We start from the raw sequence: 16441 nt of genomic DNA on the forward strand, positions 1-16441 counted from the left end.
AAAAAATACACATATTAATTTCCTCACATTTTTAAAAAAAAAGGGCACTCAAATGTATTATTCAGACAAGTGCATCTCGGTGGTGTCAAAGTGGTGCTCTCTTCAGTGAGATACCACTTCCTGAATAAGTAGATCCCAAACCAGATTTGAAGACTCGGGCCTTAGCCTTCAATCTTTTATATATAAAACATATGGAATAAGCAGCTGTCTAGAGCATGCTATTAAGAGCATAGAATGAAAAAGTTACCTACTTCCCAGTGAAAAATTCATTCTGCAAAAATACCTGGAATAAAATTCACTTTCACAGTGAATTGAGACCTCAACACATTGCAGCAGCTGCCAAAAAAAGTGGATTCAAAAAGCAGTGGGACTTTTAAATTCACAAGGGAAAGTTCATTAATGGTTATTAAGCACAAAGAGTTCCTCTAGTCCATATGCATGCATCCCTAAGTTGCATGTTGTCAGAAGATAAGAGCTTTGAGAAACTGATGTGATTGCCCTGTTTTTATAATCTTTCCATGTGCACCTGCAAATGGCCACAGAGGTGGCTAGAGGGACACAGGACTGCTCAGTACCCTTAACTGATCCTTGACATAAAAGGAATTATTCCTCTTTCAACCCTTACACAGCCAGCATATAACAGCATATAACACCAAGCAAGCAAGCAAGCAGCAGGAAGGAGACAGTGAAACAGATTTTGTAATCTGTAATCTGAACATGTGTGCTCTTTCCTCATGCACTCCGCACACAATTGTCATTCTGCTCTGTTCAAACTACTGAGTGATTATCATGCTCTTTTTGTAAGCAAAACAATATTAATCAAGATAAATGCAGGTAAATCAACCCTGGGGAGCAACAAAAACCAACAAAAATTTTTTTGGTGGCAGTGCAAAAAACAACTTTAGGAAGGTCCTCTGCTGAATTAGCTCTATCAAGCGCAGAGCTCAACATCCCACTGAAATATGGTTATAGAAATTAAAAGGGTTTTAAATCCTTATAGGCACAAGCAGATTTATATCAACCAATTTGCCCTTGTGACCTCTTCACAAAGGCAGCAATGCTTTAAATGTCCCACAAGAAAGTCCAAGGATAATGTCAAAAGGATGATACTTGCATTGGAACCTTACATAAGAGAGCATATGTTTACTCTTCTCACTCTCAGGTGTCCAAAAGAGTGGAACTGGTCTGCCTGTGATTGTTGCCCATTTACTTTTGAACACCATCAATTAATTAAAGTGGACAATGTCATCACAGAATGTCAATTATTTTTTAGTTCAGAGATAATAGATTGTGTTCTGCTCTCTTGAGGGTACCTGCCTGTCATGCCACCCTTCCCATGCCTTGTGAAAGTGCATCACAGTCAGTGGCAGAACCAAATTTTTACTGGCCTGGCTAAAAAGAAGATAACGTATCTTTGGTATCTCTATTCAAACACCTATGACACATTTATCTTGTCATAACATCTATAAATCATGTGAACAATCAGTGTGTGCTCTCCTCAGTTCGGGGGTTTTCCATCTAAATAGAGGTTAAAAGTTCTGGAGAGCCTCGTAGCAATACAGGGACTGTCTTTGGATTGCAATTGGATGTGTGTTCTCTTAAAAGTCAATGTATAGTTGGTTGCAGAAGCTGAGACAGCATTCACCTAATCCTCCTCACTGCTCCCAGGGAAGTAATTTTTTGGGAAGTGACTTTCATTGCTAAAATCTAGCAGTGTTTTCTGAACAAGCAACATAGATTAAGAGACAATCTATGACAGTCTGGCAATTGGCACTTAATATAGTGGATAATTATATTACAAACACATTACAAATATAGTGTGATTACACTCTTTAGGCAACAAAAACAAGTAACTCCTTGAACCAGAAGATGCCTTTGCATGGAGGTTTGTACAGCAACCACCAGACAATGCAGCTTCTGCCGCCTAACTGCAGCCACTCACAGACACTTCCAGTGTACATGTGCAGCAACAACATCACGGTGTCATCCTTCCCATCTCTGGCCTTATATTCAAAATGTGCCTTTTAAAAGTCCATTAACATGGATTACACTGTATTTGTGTACTACCTTCACTCTGTCGTGTGGTTAACATTTGGATTGTACATAAAGGTATATGAGACCAATCACAGAGTAATTGCGTTATAAACTTAAAATGGGTGTTTTATAAAATCCTTCCAGTTTATCAAAAGCTGATAGGAAGGAGTATAATGACTTCTGGGATATGATCAGCCAGATAAAAGCTGAAGACTCAAGGCCATTTTGAGAGGAGTTTTTAATGTCACCCTCATGACCCTCAGCATTCACAGTAGGGGTCAAGTTTTCATATACTTCCATTTCGACATGGGCAACAAAACACAGAAAAATTTCATATATGGCATGTGGAGCATATTAGTAACCTCACGTATGGAACGGTAAGCACAGACATGCAAGGGTTACCAAAAGATGCTCTGCTTCACACATTTTCCTCATAGGCACAGGAGACAGGAATACAGCAAAAAGAGAAACTCGTCTGAGGTGGCCTAACCCACCCAAACACAGTAACTCACACACGTGGCAGGCACAGCTCAGCATGCCCAGAAACTGGCTGTCCCACTGGGAGCTGAGCACTCTTGAAAGGCTGCTCTTGACCAGGGTGCTCAGCACTTGAACATACCTCACACTACATCTCCTCTAAAGAAAACTGAACTTCTTGGGCTGATTCATCCCCACCTGCCCTTGACTTTGAATTACATTTCCCCTGAGAAACCAAATTTCATAAATTAACCCAAGCTCTTAGGCACTGATCCTCACAGGCAGCGTATTTTAAAAACAACACAGCCGTCTAGCGGTAGCCGTAGCTGCTGCAAATGCTGTGCACACATTTGCTGTCCAATGCCTGGCACTGCTAGAAAATGGTGTTTTTGACATGTTGCCATTTCATTCGGATCTAAATCGAGGCTTTTTGCCTCTGAACCCTGCACACACACTGCATCTGCAAAGCTTATTTGTAAACAACTGGGCCTAAGAGAAAGCAAGTCTCTTAGTGAGCTCTGGAAACACAAACATGATGAATGGAGGCAGTCTCTGAGTGAAGATGGGTCCCTGGAACGCTTCTAATTCCTCCTGCCTATCCCTCTGCCCAGCAGCAACAAGAATGAAAAAGAGAACTAACAATTCCTAGGAGACTCAGAGCCACAGGCAGTGCAGAAAACAACAATTAGCTCCTGCTCTTCACGGGCCCCTCCACACACTTCTGCGGTGGAAGGAGCTCTTGCACCTCTCTTCTGCTACCCTCAAAAGTGTGGAATATAGGTGGAATCACCTTTATCTGCCCTAGCTGCTCCTTGAGGTTCTGTGTCAACTGAAGATTTCCTGGGAAGTGGGTACGCTATGAGCCTTGTTCTCCAAGTGAAGGTGAGCAGGACAGCAGGAAGCGAAGGACAGGCAATACATCAATGTCACTACAGCAGAAGTATTAAGGCCACAGCTTTCTGCAACACATGAAACAGAAGCAGAGCCTCTGGAAGCTTGCCATCACCATTAAGCAAATAGGAACAGACATCTGCAAGTCAGTGAACATGAGTCTCATACCAATTGCTGCATTTTGTTACAAGAGAAGCATGTTTTCCAGAAGTGGTAATTTCTCCTATTCAGGACAGGCTCCCAGAAGCTAACTAAGCTGTGCTCACCAAACTGGCTGATCACCTCTCAGTAAGAGAGAACCTTGTAAAATCTATGTCAACCAACACCACCACCTACAAAGGATTTCAATAATAGAGGATTGTTTCCTCAGTATGCTCACTACTATCCATCACAGACCTCTAGCACAGCAGGTGGAAGACAAGGAAAGCACTAGGCTTGGGTTTCCTTTCCGCAAGGGAAAAAGAGACCCCAACAAGTTAACAACTTACTTGAGGTAGAATACTGCACTTGCTCTTCATGCCACTCCCAGCTGAAGCTTTCAGGATAAACAGTCTAAATGGTCTTTACACTGATGTTACCCATTTCAAGGCTAAAAAGGCCATTTACATTCTTCTGTTCAAGACCTCAGCTATACTTCAAGAACAGCCCTCACCTCAGACTGAGTTTACAGTTTTCCTAATGCTCCAAAAGTGCACTAGAAGCAGCTTCTGAGATTATCAGTGGTTATCCTTCAGGGTTGTTAATTTGGAGTTCACAGATAATTTTTAGTGCTAGTGCAAATGTTCCCATTGCTACAGTACTGATTTGTCTTGGCTCACAAAGCACATCACTTCTCTGTGAGGAAACAATGTACTGGGCCAGCTCAGGTATTTTGTGTTCCTTTTATTTATTCACTTTGTCAGCAGATAAGGAATCAAAAAGAAACTAGCTTTGTGAATAGAGAGAGGACAGCTTGGGTAGATTAATTGCTTTTTCTATAGAAGACATCTTCCTCATCTGGGATAAGGCAGCATTTGTTCCAAACTGCGAAACAACATGTAAATCTGGTGTTAGTCTTACAGGACAATAAATAGGAAATCTTTTTTAAGACCAATACTCCATCCTGCTTTCCAATCATTTATCACTTCACTGTATTTTCCTGGTTGTTCACAAGTAATTGTCAGTTTATTAACTTGTTAGTCACCTTGGGCTGAGGTACACCAGTGCTACTGATCAAATACTGCTGTGGAAGTATCTCTGCTCAGCTCAGGCCAACCACTGTTGGTTGGCATTACTCATTACTTGAAACAAGCATAACAGCTTTGGAAGGACAAGATGAAATCCACTGAAACAAGAGTTTGTTCCTCTAAATGTAATCCCTTACTTGCTCTTTAATAGCTGTTTTTACGATTCCTAGCTTGCAACTGCCCAAACTCACTGTTGATACCAATTACAGGTTGGGTTTCTTTTTAAAAGGAGCTTAGGCATTATTATTATTAATGAAACCACCATTAATCTCATCTTCTTCATGTGCTGTAATGATTTAAGCACTTTAGAAAGACCTTGTTTTTCCTTTGGCTAATATTACCCCATTTTGCTTTAATGCACTTCCATTCTTCTGCATGCAACAATATTTTTGTGCGTACTTCAGTACAGAGCCTTGAAATGACTATCACTCTTGCCTTTTACATTCTCATTCTTTTTTTCAGAGGAATTACATATTGCCTCTTTGTGGAGTACGTTTTAGCATCTCCAGCTCTCCCTGCCTTGTCATGCTTTCTAACTCTTCCCTCACCAGCTGCCTTAACTCCTAAGTTGCTTACTTAAAATCTTTCCTCACTGAACAGCCAACCTATTGTTATCAGGACAGATCCGACACGCTAACACTTGGCCCTCAGCGTCACTGTTTCTCCTAAAAGAAAACCTGGGTCTCCTTGCCAACTAACTGATTTATTTCTCCAACCCTTTGATCTCAGTGCCTTACTCTCTGCAGCTCGTATTTTTGCAACGTCTATCGGCTCCAACGGACAAGACACTGAGTCTGCATTTTTCAGTGCTGTTTAACAGGGGATGGGAGATGGGGGTGGCGATTAGAGACCTGCCCCAAGGTCCCTCCAGCTCCCGCCACCCCGGGAGGACACACCGGCGACCTTGGTGGGCACCTGGGGCAGCCACCCAGTGCGCCCGCCGGCCTCAGGAGCGGCCCGGCCGGAGGGACCCTCCTCACCGCAGACTCCGCTGGGCCCGGCGTCCCCTCTCTGTCCCCGCCACAAGCCGCCCCGGGCGGGGGCGACGCGCCGCGCTCTCCCCTCGCCCCTCCGCTCCCGGTGGCGGCGGCTCAGTGCGCAGGCACGGAGCGGGAGCGAGCGGCGCTCCGGGCCGTACATAATACGTGGTGTCTGGGGCCGGCGCGGCGCAGAGCGGAGATGGGACCGGCGAGGGAGAGCCGCAGCTAGCGCCGCTGCGGTTGCTCAGCCGGCTGAGGGGAGCGGCGGGAGGGACAGGTAACCCCGGCCCGTGTCACCGGGCCTCTCCGCAAACTTCGGCCGCGCAGTTTGGCGGCGGGAAGGGGGGCTCCTCACGGGAGGCGTACGGCATCGAGCTTCCCGTGGGGAAAGTGGCGGCTGGGCATCGGCCGCCCGGCAGAAGGGATGGAGAGCTGTGTGCACGGCGGGACCTGCGGCTTTCGTCCCCCGGCCCCGGTGAGGGAGCATCCCGTGGGGGAGGCTGCTGCCGCCGGGGAGGGGGGTATGCGCGCAGCGCTGCGCTAGGGGGCGCCGCGGCCGGGCCGGCCTCTCTGCCCTCGGGGCCCCGGTAGGAGCGGCGGGCTGTAGGGTGAAGGGTGCCGGTGGGTAGCGGGGACCGGGATACCTGCCCAAGTGCGGGCGCTGCGAGGTTCTTTCGCCTCGCCCGGGAGACAGTTGATGGAGAGCGTGTACCGCCCGGCCGGAGCAGCGTCCTGCGCTCCGGTCTGCGCGGCCGTTGGTGACGGCCGCTGGCCCGTGCGCCCCCCTTTGGGCCTTGTCCCCGCACAGGGGAGGCCCCACTGGCTCCCCGGTGGACGACAGCAGCGCAGGAGTCGCCCCGGTAGGCAGCCGGGCAGCCCAGGCGCCCTCAGGGAGCAGCGGCAGCAGCTCGTCCCTCTCCCCCAGCCCCGGCGAGGCCGGAGCCGCGGCCACAGGAAGGCTTGCTTCGGCCGTGAGGGACACAGCTCAGGGTGAGCCTGAGCACTGCCTGGGCCAGCGTCTGGCCTGGGGAGGTGCCGGAGGCTGGTATGACAGGGGTTTGAGGTATGAAAAGGGCCATCTCGGAGGCTGCGGTCAAAGGGAGGTTATTTATTCCAGTGTTCACTCTTCCAGGGAACTTGCTTTCGGTAGGAAACACGGCCCTCTGAACAGAAGGGTCCAGGTATGTAAATCTGGAGAGGGGGACTTCACCTATGCAAACCCATCAGCATCTGTGGCTTACATCTAGTGCTGTGTGTTGCAGAGCAATGGCACAACCTCGTTTGCTTCTTCCGGCCTTTCAGATGTCAATTTCTTACATATGTTTTAGGGTTTTTTAAAATGTGTCCAACCCTGCAGTAGGAAAGCAAAGTAGTTGGGAAATTTATTGAGGGATTTTTGTTAGAGCTTGCTCATCTTTTAATCTGCCTGCTCACAAACCCAGTCACATCTCCCCAGATCAGTGGAGAATAGTAAAGCTCAAAGTAAACAGGACAAGCTTTTGCCATGGAAACAAAAGTTGCTAGGGGATGGATTGCTACTATGCAGTGGTGTGCTTTGAAGCTGTGATCATACATCCCACGTGTTCCTAGGCACCTCCGGTTTAGGCACAGAAGAACTTTTAATGATTAAACCACTGGATGCGTGTTCTGATCTTGTGTGTTACAGGGATTAGATAACTGTGACTCTCTGTTTAGCAAGTTGTCCAACATTTCAGCATTTAATTTCGCAGCCATAAAGGTGAGACATGCAAATATACATCAACACTTAAGAGATCATAGCTACTGCAGTATTTATTCATCTGATGTAAGTTGATGGCTGTGACACATGTTTCCTTCTTATTTATGGAGAGCTGTTTACTCCCACCATAGTCTGACTGTGTCAGTTCCTCTGCCCCATCTGTAAGTAGCAAGAACACCAACATTATGTTTGCATTGCAGCTGAGAAGAGATACCATCTTAGGCCAAATTATCAGGCTGCTTCTATGAGTCATATAGGGCTGGGAAGCTTTCTTCCCTTCTCTCTAGTGGACAAGATATTTTGCAAAAGATGGGAGATCACTTATAAGTGGAAGAGTCTGAGCATAAGGAAAATGTTCAGTAGGACTAATATACAGTACTTGAGAAGAATTAGTGATGTTGGCAGTCCTCTTTTTTCCTTCCATTTTAGAAGGTCATACTATTTGATGCTATCAAAAATCTTACAAGCAAAAGATCATTATTTTTGTTTTTACTCCATCTCTCAGCTCCTATTTATCATTTTTCTCATATGCCTGACCAAATCCACCTATTAGCATTTCAGATTGCTAAAGAATCAAGCTGTAATGTAAGTGATTCCAGGCTTTGTGGTTCCTATAGACAATTCTTCTTCAAACTGTTAGTCAAGAGAAAGGAGGGCGTTTTGTTACTAAACCTACAGACAGTGCAGTGAATGCAAGATCATATTTATACAGTTTTCTGTCACATAACGTCAAGGGTTTTTTTAAATTGATTGCAATAACTACAGTTGCAATGTGCCTTATCTGATTTCTGGAGTAACTAGAGAAGCTCTAAAATTATCTTCTGGTGGCAGCTGGAGTAATGCAAGTGAGCTTTGATGGGCCACACTATCTGGTCATGTTATGTCTGGTCCTCCCCTTTTTTGACCTTAGGGGGAAAAAGACTTCCTTTCTGCTTAAACAGGCTCCAAAAGTAGAATTACTTTAAGTGTTTGCACACAAGACTTTAGATTATGTACTTATATCCATACCACTTCTTTTTTTAGTTTTGTACCTCAAAATGTACCCACCAAGATCACTCATTCCTGAAGAGCAAAGGCCTGCAGAGCGTGAAATTTGGAGGCCCTAGCTGCTGTGAGCACGTCAGACCTTCCTTCCTTCCCTTTAAGTAAAATTGCTGTGGCAATCAGATGAGCTGCTTAAAGCTGATATAATTTGAGCTGTGACATTCAGATGCAAGTACTGATTAACAGTTCCCTTGGGACTAAGACTTTCTGAACTTCTTTAAAGACAAATCAGTCAATTTAAATAACATGGACCTGCTGCTCAAGTTTTTAGGGGCTAGTATTACTTTAATGAATTCCATAGCATCACACCTGTGAAGCAAGTTCACACCTGGGACCTGCATAATTAAATATAAATTTTGTGTGTTATGAGAACTTCCATGAAGTGGAAAGAGTGGGGAACATTGTTGGCAGTTTTCATAGCAGACAAAATTGTGGTTTTATTAAAGTCAGCAGGAGTTGGACATTGACTTCTCTAAGGCAGCAGCGGTTTGCCACAGGTTTAATATTTTAATTTCACTCCCTTCAGTGAGCAGATTGGTGCTGTTATGACATTCCATCTTTTTCAGTTTTAATTATCCATATTTAAGTACAAGATATATACAGTTTCAGTCTGTCTGGGGCTTGTTTTGCCTCTGTTTCTCATGGCTATGAATGTTCTATCAGTGTTTAGTCCTGTGTTTCAAAAGCTTGGTAAAAAAAAATAATTGAAAAACCTTACCCAGTTCCTAGTTCTTGAGGCTGCAAACCCTATCAAATTCATAGAAGCAGTCTGCATGAGAAGCAATGTGAGCCCTTTGGGGATGCTGGATTTTATTAGAATCGTAGAATAGTGAAGGTTGGAAAAGACCTTGAGATCATCAAGTTCCAACCCCTCTGCTATGGGCAGAGACACCTCACACTAAACCATGTCACCCAAGGCTCTGTCCAGCCTGGCCTTGAACACCACCAGAGATGGAGCATTCACAAGTTCTTTGGGCAACCCATTCTAGTGCCTCACCACCCTTACAGTAAAGAACTTCCTCCTTATATCCAATCTAAACTTGCCCTGTTTAAGTTTGAACCCATTACCCCTTGTCCTATCACTACAGTCTCTAATGAAAGAGTCCCTCCCTAGCATCCCTATAGGCCCCCTTCAGATACTGGAAGGCTGCTATGAGGTCTCGATGCAGCCTTCTCTTCTCCAGGCTGAACAGCCCCAACTTTCTCAGCCCGTCTTCATACAGGAGGTGCTCCAGTCCCCTGATCCTCCTCGTGGCCCTTCTCTGGACTTGTTCCAACATTTCCATGTCCTTTTTATGTTGAGGACACCAGAACTGCACACAATACTCCAAGTGAGGTCTCACAAGCGCAGAGTAGAGGGGCAGGATCCCCTCCTTCAACCTGCTGGTCACAGAATCACAGAATCCTAAGGGTTGGAAGGGGCCTGAAAAGATCATCATCAAACCCTCCTGAAAGAGCAGGGTAACCTGGAGTACACCACACAGGAACTTGTCCAGGCGGGCCTTGGATATCTCCAACGTAGGAGACTCCACAACCCCCGTGGGCAATCTGTTCCAGTGATCTGTCATTCTCACAGTAAAGAAATTTTTCCTGATGTTCACATGGAACCTCCTATGCTCCAGTTTACACCCATTGCCCTTTGTCCTATCACTGGACATCACTGAAAAAAACCTAGCTCCATCATCCTGACACTCACCCTTTACATGTTTGTAAACATTGATGAGGTCACCCCTCAGTCTCCTCCAAGCTAAAGAGTCCCAGCTCCCTCAGCCTCTCCTCATAAGAGAGATGTTCCATTCCCTTAAATGGTCACGCTCCTTTTGATGCAGCCCAGGATACGGTTGGCTTTCTGGGCTGCGAGCACACACTGACAGCTCATGTTCATCTTCTTATTGACCCCCCCAGGGCCTTCTCCACAGGGCTGCTCTCTATCTCTTCTCCACCCAACCTGTAGCTGTGCCTGGGGTTGCTCCCACCCAGGTGTCGGACGTCACCTGATATATTCTGCTTTTCTCAGTCTGCATAGAAACGTAATAGCATGCTGGTACAAAAGATGGGGTGTGGGCACCCTGCATATGGAAGGCACTGTTCCCTTCAGCACCTTTAGGCTGTGCTGTGCCAAGACACCGAGTGCCTTGGGTTCTCTTGAGCTGGATCACTGCATGCAACTTTACCAGGCCCATTTTTTTGTTTGGAAAAACATGAAGGAAATGTCTCTCCTGGGATGCTTTTCTTCGTGTCAGCTGGAGAGTTTCTAGTTTTCCTCTCCTGCCACATCACTATTAATCTGTTTTGCATGAAACATCTCATTGCAGGTAGGAAGGATGAGCTCCTATGCTGACATCTGTGGTTCCAAGCATGCACAGGGAGGCACTGAGGGAGGGTACCAACGCTATGGAGTTCGGTCCTACCTGCATCAGTTCTATGAGGACTGCACAGCTTCGATTTGGGAGTATGAGGATGATTTTCAGATCCAGAGATCGCCTAGCAGGTGGAGCTCTACGTTCTGGAAGGTACTGCATGTTGCTGTTTACTGGCATTAGAAACTCACACTGCAGTACTTTCTCGTGTAACTCATGAGTTAAGTTACATGGGAAAATAACTAAGGCCTTCTGTTGCTCAGTTTTCCCTGATGATTGAGTTACAATCTCTCTGAAAGCAGGGTGCTCTTACCAAGGTGAATCAATTTTCAAGGGAGTTCTAGGGTCTTTGGATCCTCTAGTTTCTGTGTCACAAGGAGCCATATCACTGAAACATCACAGTGTTGCCTGGGAAATTCCACACATAGCTTGAAAGTGTAGTTTACCTTTGGTCTGCACCCACAGTAGTCCTGCCAAACTACTGGGAGTAGGACTGGTAGGTTAACAGCAGTAACTCTAGGACTGCGTGACTTAGGGATCAAGAAAACTGCAAGGTCTCTGTTAAGGTCAGGGAACTTGACAGAACTGGAGAACATCAGAGGCTGGAAGGGGCCCATGAGGCCATCTAATTCAACCCCTCTGCTCTGATGGTAGGGGCATTCTGTGCAACCCAGATTTTGCACTTTACACTTGAAATGTGCTAGAAATAGTCTGTGATCTGTTCATAGCAATAGCAACTTCCTTCTAATCTCTGTGAAGGAATTTCATGGTGTAAAAGCAAGCAGTGAATATGACACTATGATTATATGACTGTCAGCAGGGATTGAAATGTTGGTCCTAACCACCACCTAAAACTAAAGAAATAAATCTGTCACACAGCACCGGGCTTAAACTGTGATCCTGTATGTGATAGAGCCTTTGGACGTGAAATGCTCTTTGGATGTATAAATGCATGTTCCATTGTTTCCAGAAATGTAAATGCTGAATTAAAGTTGTAAAAAGGCAGTTTCTCCATATATTCTACTTCTGGTAGTGTCACATAATGACCTGAAAGAAAAATATCATCCTTCTCCTAGAAGAGAAAACTCTACATGCAAGACACTGTGAAAGCTAGATGCCTTCTAGGACCACTTACCTGTAAAAAACTGGAAATTCATATTAATTTGTTTTGTTTCTTTGTTTTCCAGGTCGGACTCATCTCTGGGACAGCTTTTATGCTCATAGGTTTAACGGTTCTTGTGGTGGGTTTTCTTGTGCCACCGAAAATCGAAGCTCTTGGGAAAGATGATTTTGTTGTGGTAGATACCCGTGCCATTCAGTTTAATGGGTCCCTTGATATATGCAAGCTGGCAGGAGCAATCCTGTTTTGCGTTGGAGGGTCCAGCGTGGCAGTGTGTCTGCTGATGTCTGCTTTTGCTAAAAGTTACTCCAAAGAAGAAAAGTACCTCCAGCAGAGATTCAAAGAGAGAATAGCTGATATAAAAGCCCATGCAAACCCAGTCACAAAAGCTCCAGCACCAGGAGAATCAAAGATACCTGTCACTTTGTCCAAAGTTCAAAATGTCCAACCTCTATCTGAAACCTGACCCTTCCCTTAGGTTTTGTTTCTCACCTGTAGATCACTTTAACTGGAAAATATCAGCCGTTGTTGGCATACGTGCTAGTCGATTACAACATCCAGTGCTCTGCTATACAAACACACAGCTGAGAGGGAAGCTGCTCCAATACAAATTTAGGATGGGGAAAAGGGAAATGATGTGATTAGATCTGTGACCAGTATATTCAGTGTATTTGAACATTTTAATCTGTGTTGAACCAGTAAGTCCTTGCAACGACGATTAGGTGTTTAGCTTATCAGATTGCATCCCTGGAAAACATAGGGTGCATTTACAACAGCTGTACCGAGAACACCCCACATCCCACTGTTTCAAGTTTAGATGAGCTGGCTTTTTGTTTAAGTTTCTTCTTGCCAGTAAAATACTGTTTAGTCTTAACTTTAGCTCCTGGTTCTGCTGTCTGGGAAGCAAAGATTCTGCCCTTGTAATTTGCACTTGTCCTCCTGCCACATTCTACAGCCTTCATCAAAGTAATACTGCCCAGGTAAAACACATGGCAGTGAGTGCCCTTAATGTGATCCTGGTGCATCTCACTTCCCAGTGATGTTACTTTCTGGGAAGGGCAAGTTATACTTGATCCCAAGTTACAATTAACCTGTGCGTAACTGCCACTTCTGTCTTGTTTATTGCCGTATTAACAAAAATAAATAGAAGGAATTCATATGGAAGGAGGAATATGTACTTGTGTATCTTTTGTTTGATATTGTTTCATTATGTTGTGTTATGTTTGAAGCTCATACAATGTTTTCTTTTTGGATGGGTATGGATTACTAAACGTGGTTTGACATGCCCAGGCCTCATATTCTGTCAGTACATTGATGCCATGTTAGATGACCTTAACACACTTATCTAAAGGCATTTTGAAATGCTGTTTATATTTTTATAGAGGATAGAAAAAGTTATGCTTAACCAGATACATTTGTGTAAATGCTAACTTGAAGACTTGTCCTTTCATGGAAGACCCTCAGTTATTTTCCCACACAGGGCAATTATTTCACTGTCTTAATCTATGGATTTAAATTAAACCGTATAAAGAAAGATGTGACATTTGTACTCTCTGACAATATGTGCCACCTTATAGTTCTGTCTATTTTTTGAATGGATTGAATAAAACTCTTGGCGTGAGCCAGTGATGGATTTTGTGAAAAGTCTCTTTCTTATCAAACAGGTTTCTCTATAAATTTAGTAAGATATTTTGAAAGGAGAAATCAGTAGTTGAAACTCAGAGTCTCTTAATGCAGTCTGTGTTTTCAGCTTTCATAGGTGAGGAAATCGCATTGGTGCTCAATCAAAAAGATTCCAGTGCACTAACAAAGGTACGTGGTAACATCTATGCTCTTTCCCTTCCTCTTTCCCACAGTTTGTGGGCTGTGACTTGGTTCATACTTCCACACCTTAAATAGACCAGAACATACATGTTTTGGGAGTTTCAGCTGAATCTGCAGTAATTATCGTGGCTGACAGCAGCAGAAGTAAAATTTTCTTCTTCAAAGAAAGTGCCTGTCTTAGCAACTCGATGGCAGTGTACAGGCATTAGCACTGAAAGAGGGACAATCAAGAGCTTGCCACATGCACATGATTACAGAGAATGAAACAAAGTGAGTTTTGGGGCGTCCAACAACTCACTGGCACCCATACATTAGAAGTGCAAAAGCACATTGCACCTGGTGCTTAAAAATAATACTCTAATCTCAGAGGAGAAGCAGATCAAGCAGTGCTAAACAGGAAAAGATGAGGAAATGGGTAAGTTAGGAGCTCTGCAATATTTACAAAGCAAGCCAGCAAGAAGAGGGGTGGTGGGTAATGATTCCTCACAAGGCATGTGGCAGGGCTGGGACATGGGGGACAGGTTGTCACTGCTGCCATTCGTTAGTTATTCCAGGCAGAGAGTCCTCAGCACTTGCTTTTCAGGCCGAGAGGATTTGTGTTTACCGTGATGAGCTTTCATGGCTGCCTGGCTATCGGTGTGTGGGCAGCAGAGTCAAGCTGCCCTGACCTTTCCGATGGAGAGCTTTGAATTAAAAACCGTGCATGGCAGAAATGTGACATTTTCAGTTCTACAGTGAAGTTCACTGAAAGAGATGAGAGTGCTGGCTCCTGTAGCTATTACTGAGTCCCTTCTCTCCACCTACCTTTTCTCAACACTACTGGAAGTTTGAATGAAAATCCTGCTGGAAAAGAAAGCAGAGGTTAGGTTTGTTTACCCAAAGTAGCTATATGGGTATACAGTCCTTCTTAAAACATACCCCACAGGTAGATACACACATGCAAGCATCGCCGTATTTTTGTCCAGAGGATGGCTGGCCTAATAGAGCTGATGCAAGCCAGGCACTCTGTCACATTGTGCATCGCTCCTGCAAAACTGAACATGCTTTGGCAGTATGAGAGAGGATGAGTCACGGCATGGCATTACCCAGGTGTTAGGGGAAAAAAAAACATTGAGGAACTTACTGAAGCTTGCTGGGATAGGAAATGGGTTTGGAATTTAGCAGCAGCAGCAGCAAAGCTGGTAATGCTGTCATGGCTAACATTGCCACACGTTTCATCTCACTAAATCGTGTTTCAGTTGCTTAGAGCTTTTCCACAATAGAGACCTCCAGAGGCTGCAGTCCTTCACAGCAGAGAATCAGTGCCTCACAGGGCTTTTGTAGAAATACTAAGCAGAAAATTACTCTGTTGCTATTAAGAAGCTGGAAAGATTAAGACATTGTAGAAACATTTTCAAGATCCATTTCCTTGTAGTGTTTTAACACCTTCACCCTTTGGTGCAGGAACTGAAGCATCAGCAGAAGAGCAGCAGAGATATGCTTTTTGCTGTTCTCATTGAAAGAACCTATGGTACAGCCTCCAGCTGAGGAGCAGTGAGGGGCAGTTAAGCTCCCTGGGTACTTTCTAGTGAAGCTGAGGGCATTCTGTCCCTGCACATATCATTCCCCTATCATGCATCTTTTTCCCCTTGCAGGGCATGTTCCACCCCAGCACTGCCCGTGACTTCACATCCCAGCACTGACTGCCATCACCTTTCCAAAGAGCACAAAATAAAATACAGCTTAAGGACCCAAGCTGTTTTTTTTCCAACCCTCTGACCTCCCTGCTCAAGAGTCTTTAATTTTCTTCACATTCACCTTATTTCTTTTCCCTCTTCTAGTCTTTTTTTGGCTTAAAATTACAATGCAACCCCTCTTAGCCCAACACCATTTTCTCTGCAACTGTGGTAAAAGAAATCACATTTTTAGTCAAAGTGGTAATCACCAACTTCATTTTGGTGGATAGATGTTCTGAAGATTAGGTCTGCTTCCCCCACCACACTGTACAGATAAGGCTTCTCTTCAGCATCTGTTCTGTCCTTCCCCCTCCAGGCTGTCTTGACACCTTTATTTTCCATTTGTTTCCAGTGCACAGTGAATCACAGGCAAAGGCACAGATGCAGAAACATTCCCTCCTCCCAAGCTGCCTATAAGCAGATTTAATTCCCAGTTTCTGCCACAGCCTCAGCCTGCCATTTCCACATATGAGAGTTCTAATCATGCGTGAGTGCAAGAAAACAGCTCTTCATGAAAGCAGCAGCAGTGTGGGGAAGGCTGCAGCATCCTCATCAGCGGCCGTCAGAGAGAGAGGTTTGGTAGGGGGAGAGCAGCAGCAGAACCTGCACACCCGGGAGGCTGTTTAGCCCCCAAGAACATGAGATCCAAGGGAGGAAGCAAAAGACTGCAAGTACCTTAGTTGGATGCACTTTACCAGCAGCTTTCTAGCAAAGGGCTAATAGCAGAATAAATTTGGAAAAATAAAGGAATTGGTACTTTGGCTCATTCAGCACTGACTGGTCATCCTGCCATTACATAGCAGGCTGCCCTCTCAGCTCACTGTATGTTAGGGGCAGTGAGACAGTATTATGCTTGCCGAGCAGACTTTGGAGGTATAGCCTCACTCCCTCCTCATCCCACCACTTTCACAGCTGAGAACTGGCATCCCCACAGAGCATTATCCTGCACTGGTCATTTGGGGTTAATGCCTACGTGCCACTTACAGAAATGATGAGTTTTGCCAGGTCATCCCTGTGGCACAATGTGTCCGA

At 45.0% G+C, this 16441-nt stretch overlaps 1 protein-coding gene and 1 long non-coding RNA gene across 2 annotated transcripts; one reads left to right on the forward strand and one right to left on the reverse strand.

Annotated features, from left to right (window-relative positions):
* Positions 1-5610: 5610 nt before the first annotated feature.
* NRSN1 (neurensin 1) lies at positions 5611-13503 on the forward strand. The gene is made up of 3 exons (XM_062618041.1): positions 5611-5885; positions 10706-10903; positions 11938-13503. Exons 2-3 carry the CDS (start codon positions 10715-10717, stop codon positions 12334-12336), a joined length of 588 nt encoding a protein of 195 aa, XP_062474025.1. The 5' UTR covers positions 5611-5885; positions 10706-10714; the 3' UTR covers positions 12337-13503.
* On the reverse strand, positions 6697-6962 carry LOC134163103 (uncharacterized). Its single transcript, XR_009964576.1, has 2 exons — positions 6850-6962; positions 6697-6769 (listed from the first exon to the last, which is right to left on the reverse strand). It is a non-coding gene; the product is annotated as an uncharacterized LOC134163103 (long non-coding RNA).
* Positions 13504-16441: the final 2938 nt, after the last annotated feature.

This window comes from Pezoporus occidentalis, unplaced genomic scaffold (assembly GCF_034315485.1).
Source record: "Pezoporus occidentalis ecotype Australia unplaced genomic scaffold, CSIRO_AGI_Poc_V1 ctg2, whole genome shotgun sequence".
NCBI lineage: Eukaryota > Metazoa > Chordata > Aves > Psittaciformes > Psittacidae > Pezoporus > Pezoporus occidentalis.

Bases quoted from the DNA above. Each gene is read 5' to 3' on its own strand.
- NRSN1 (XM_062618041.1), top strand. From the start codon at position 10,715: ATGAGCTCCTATGCTGACATCTGTGGTTCCAAGCATGCACAGGGAGGC. The intron at 10,904-11,937 runs GTACTGCATGTT...TTTGTTTTCCAG, and splicing joins GGAGCTCTACGTTCTGGAAG to GTCGGACTCATCTCTGGGAC.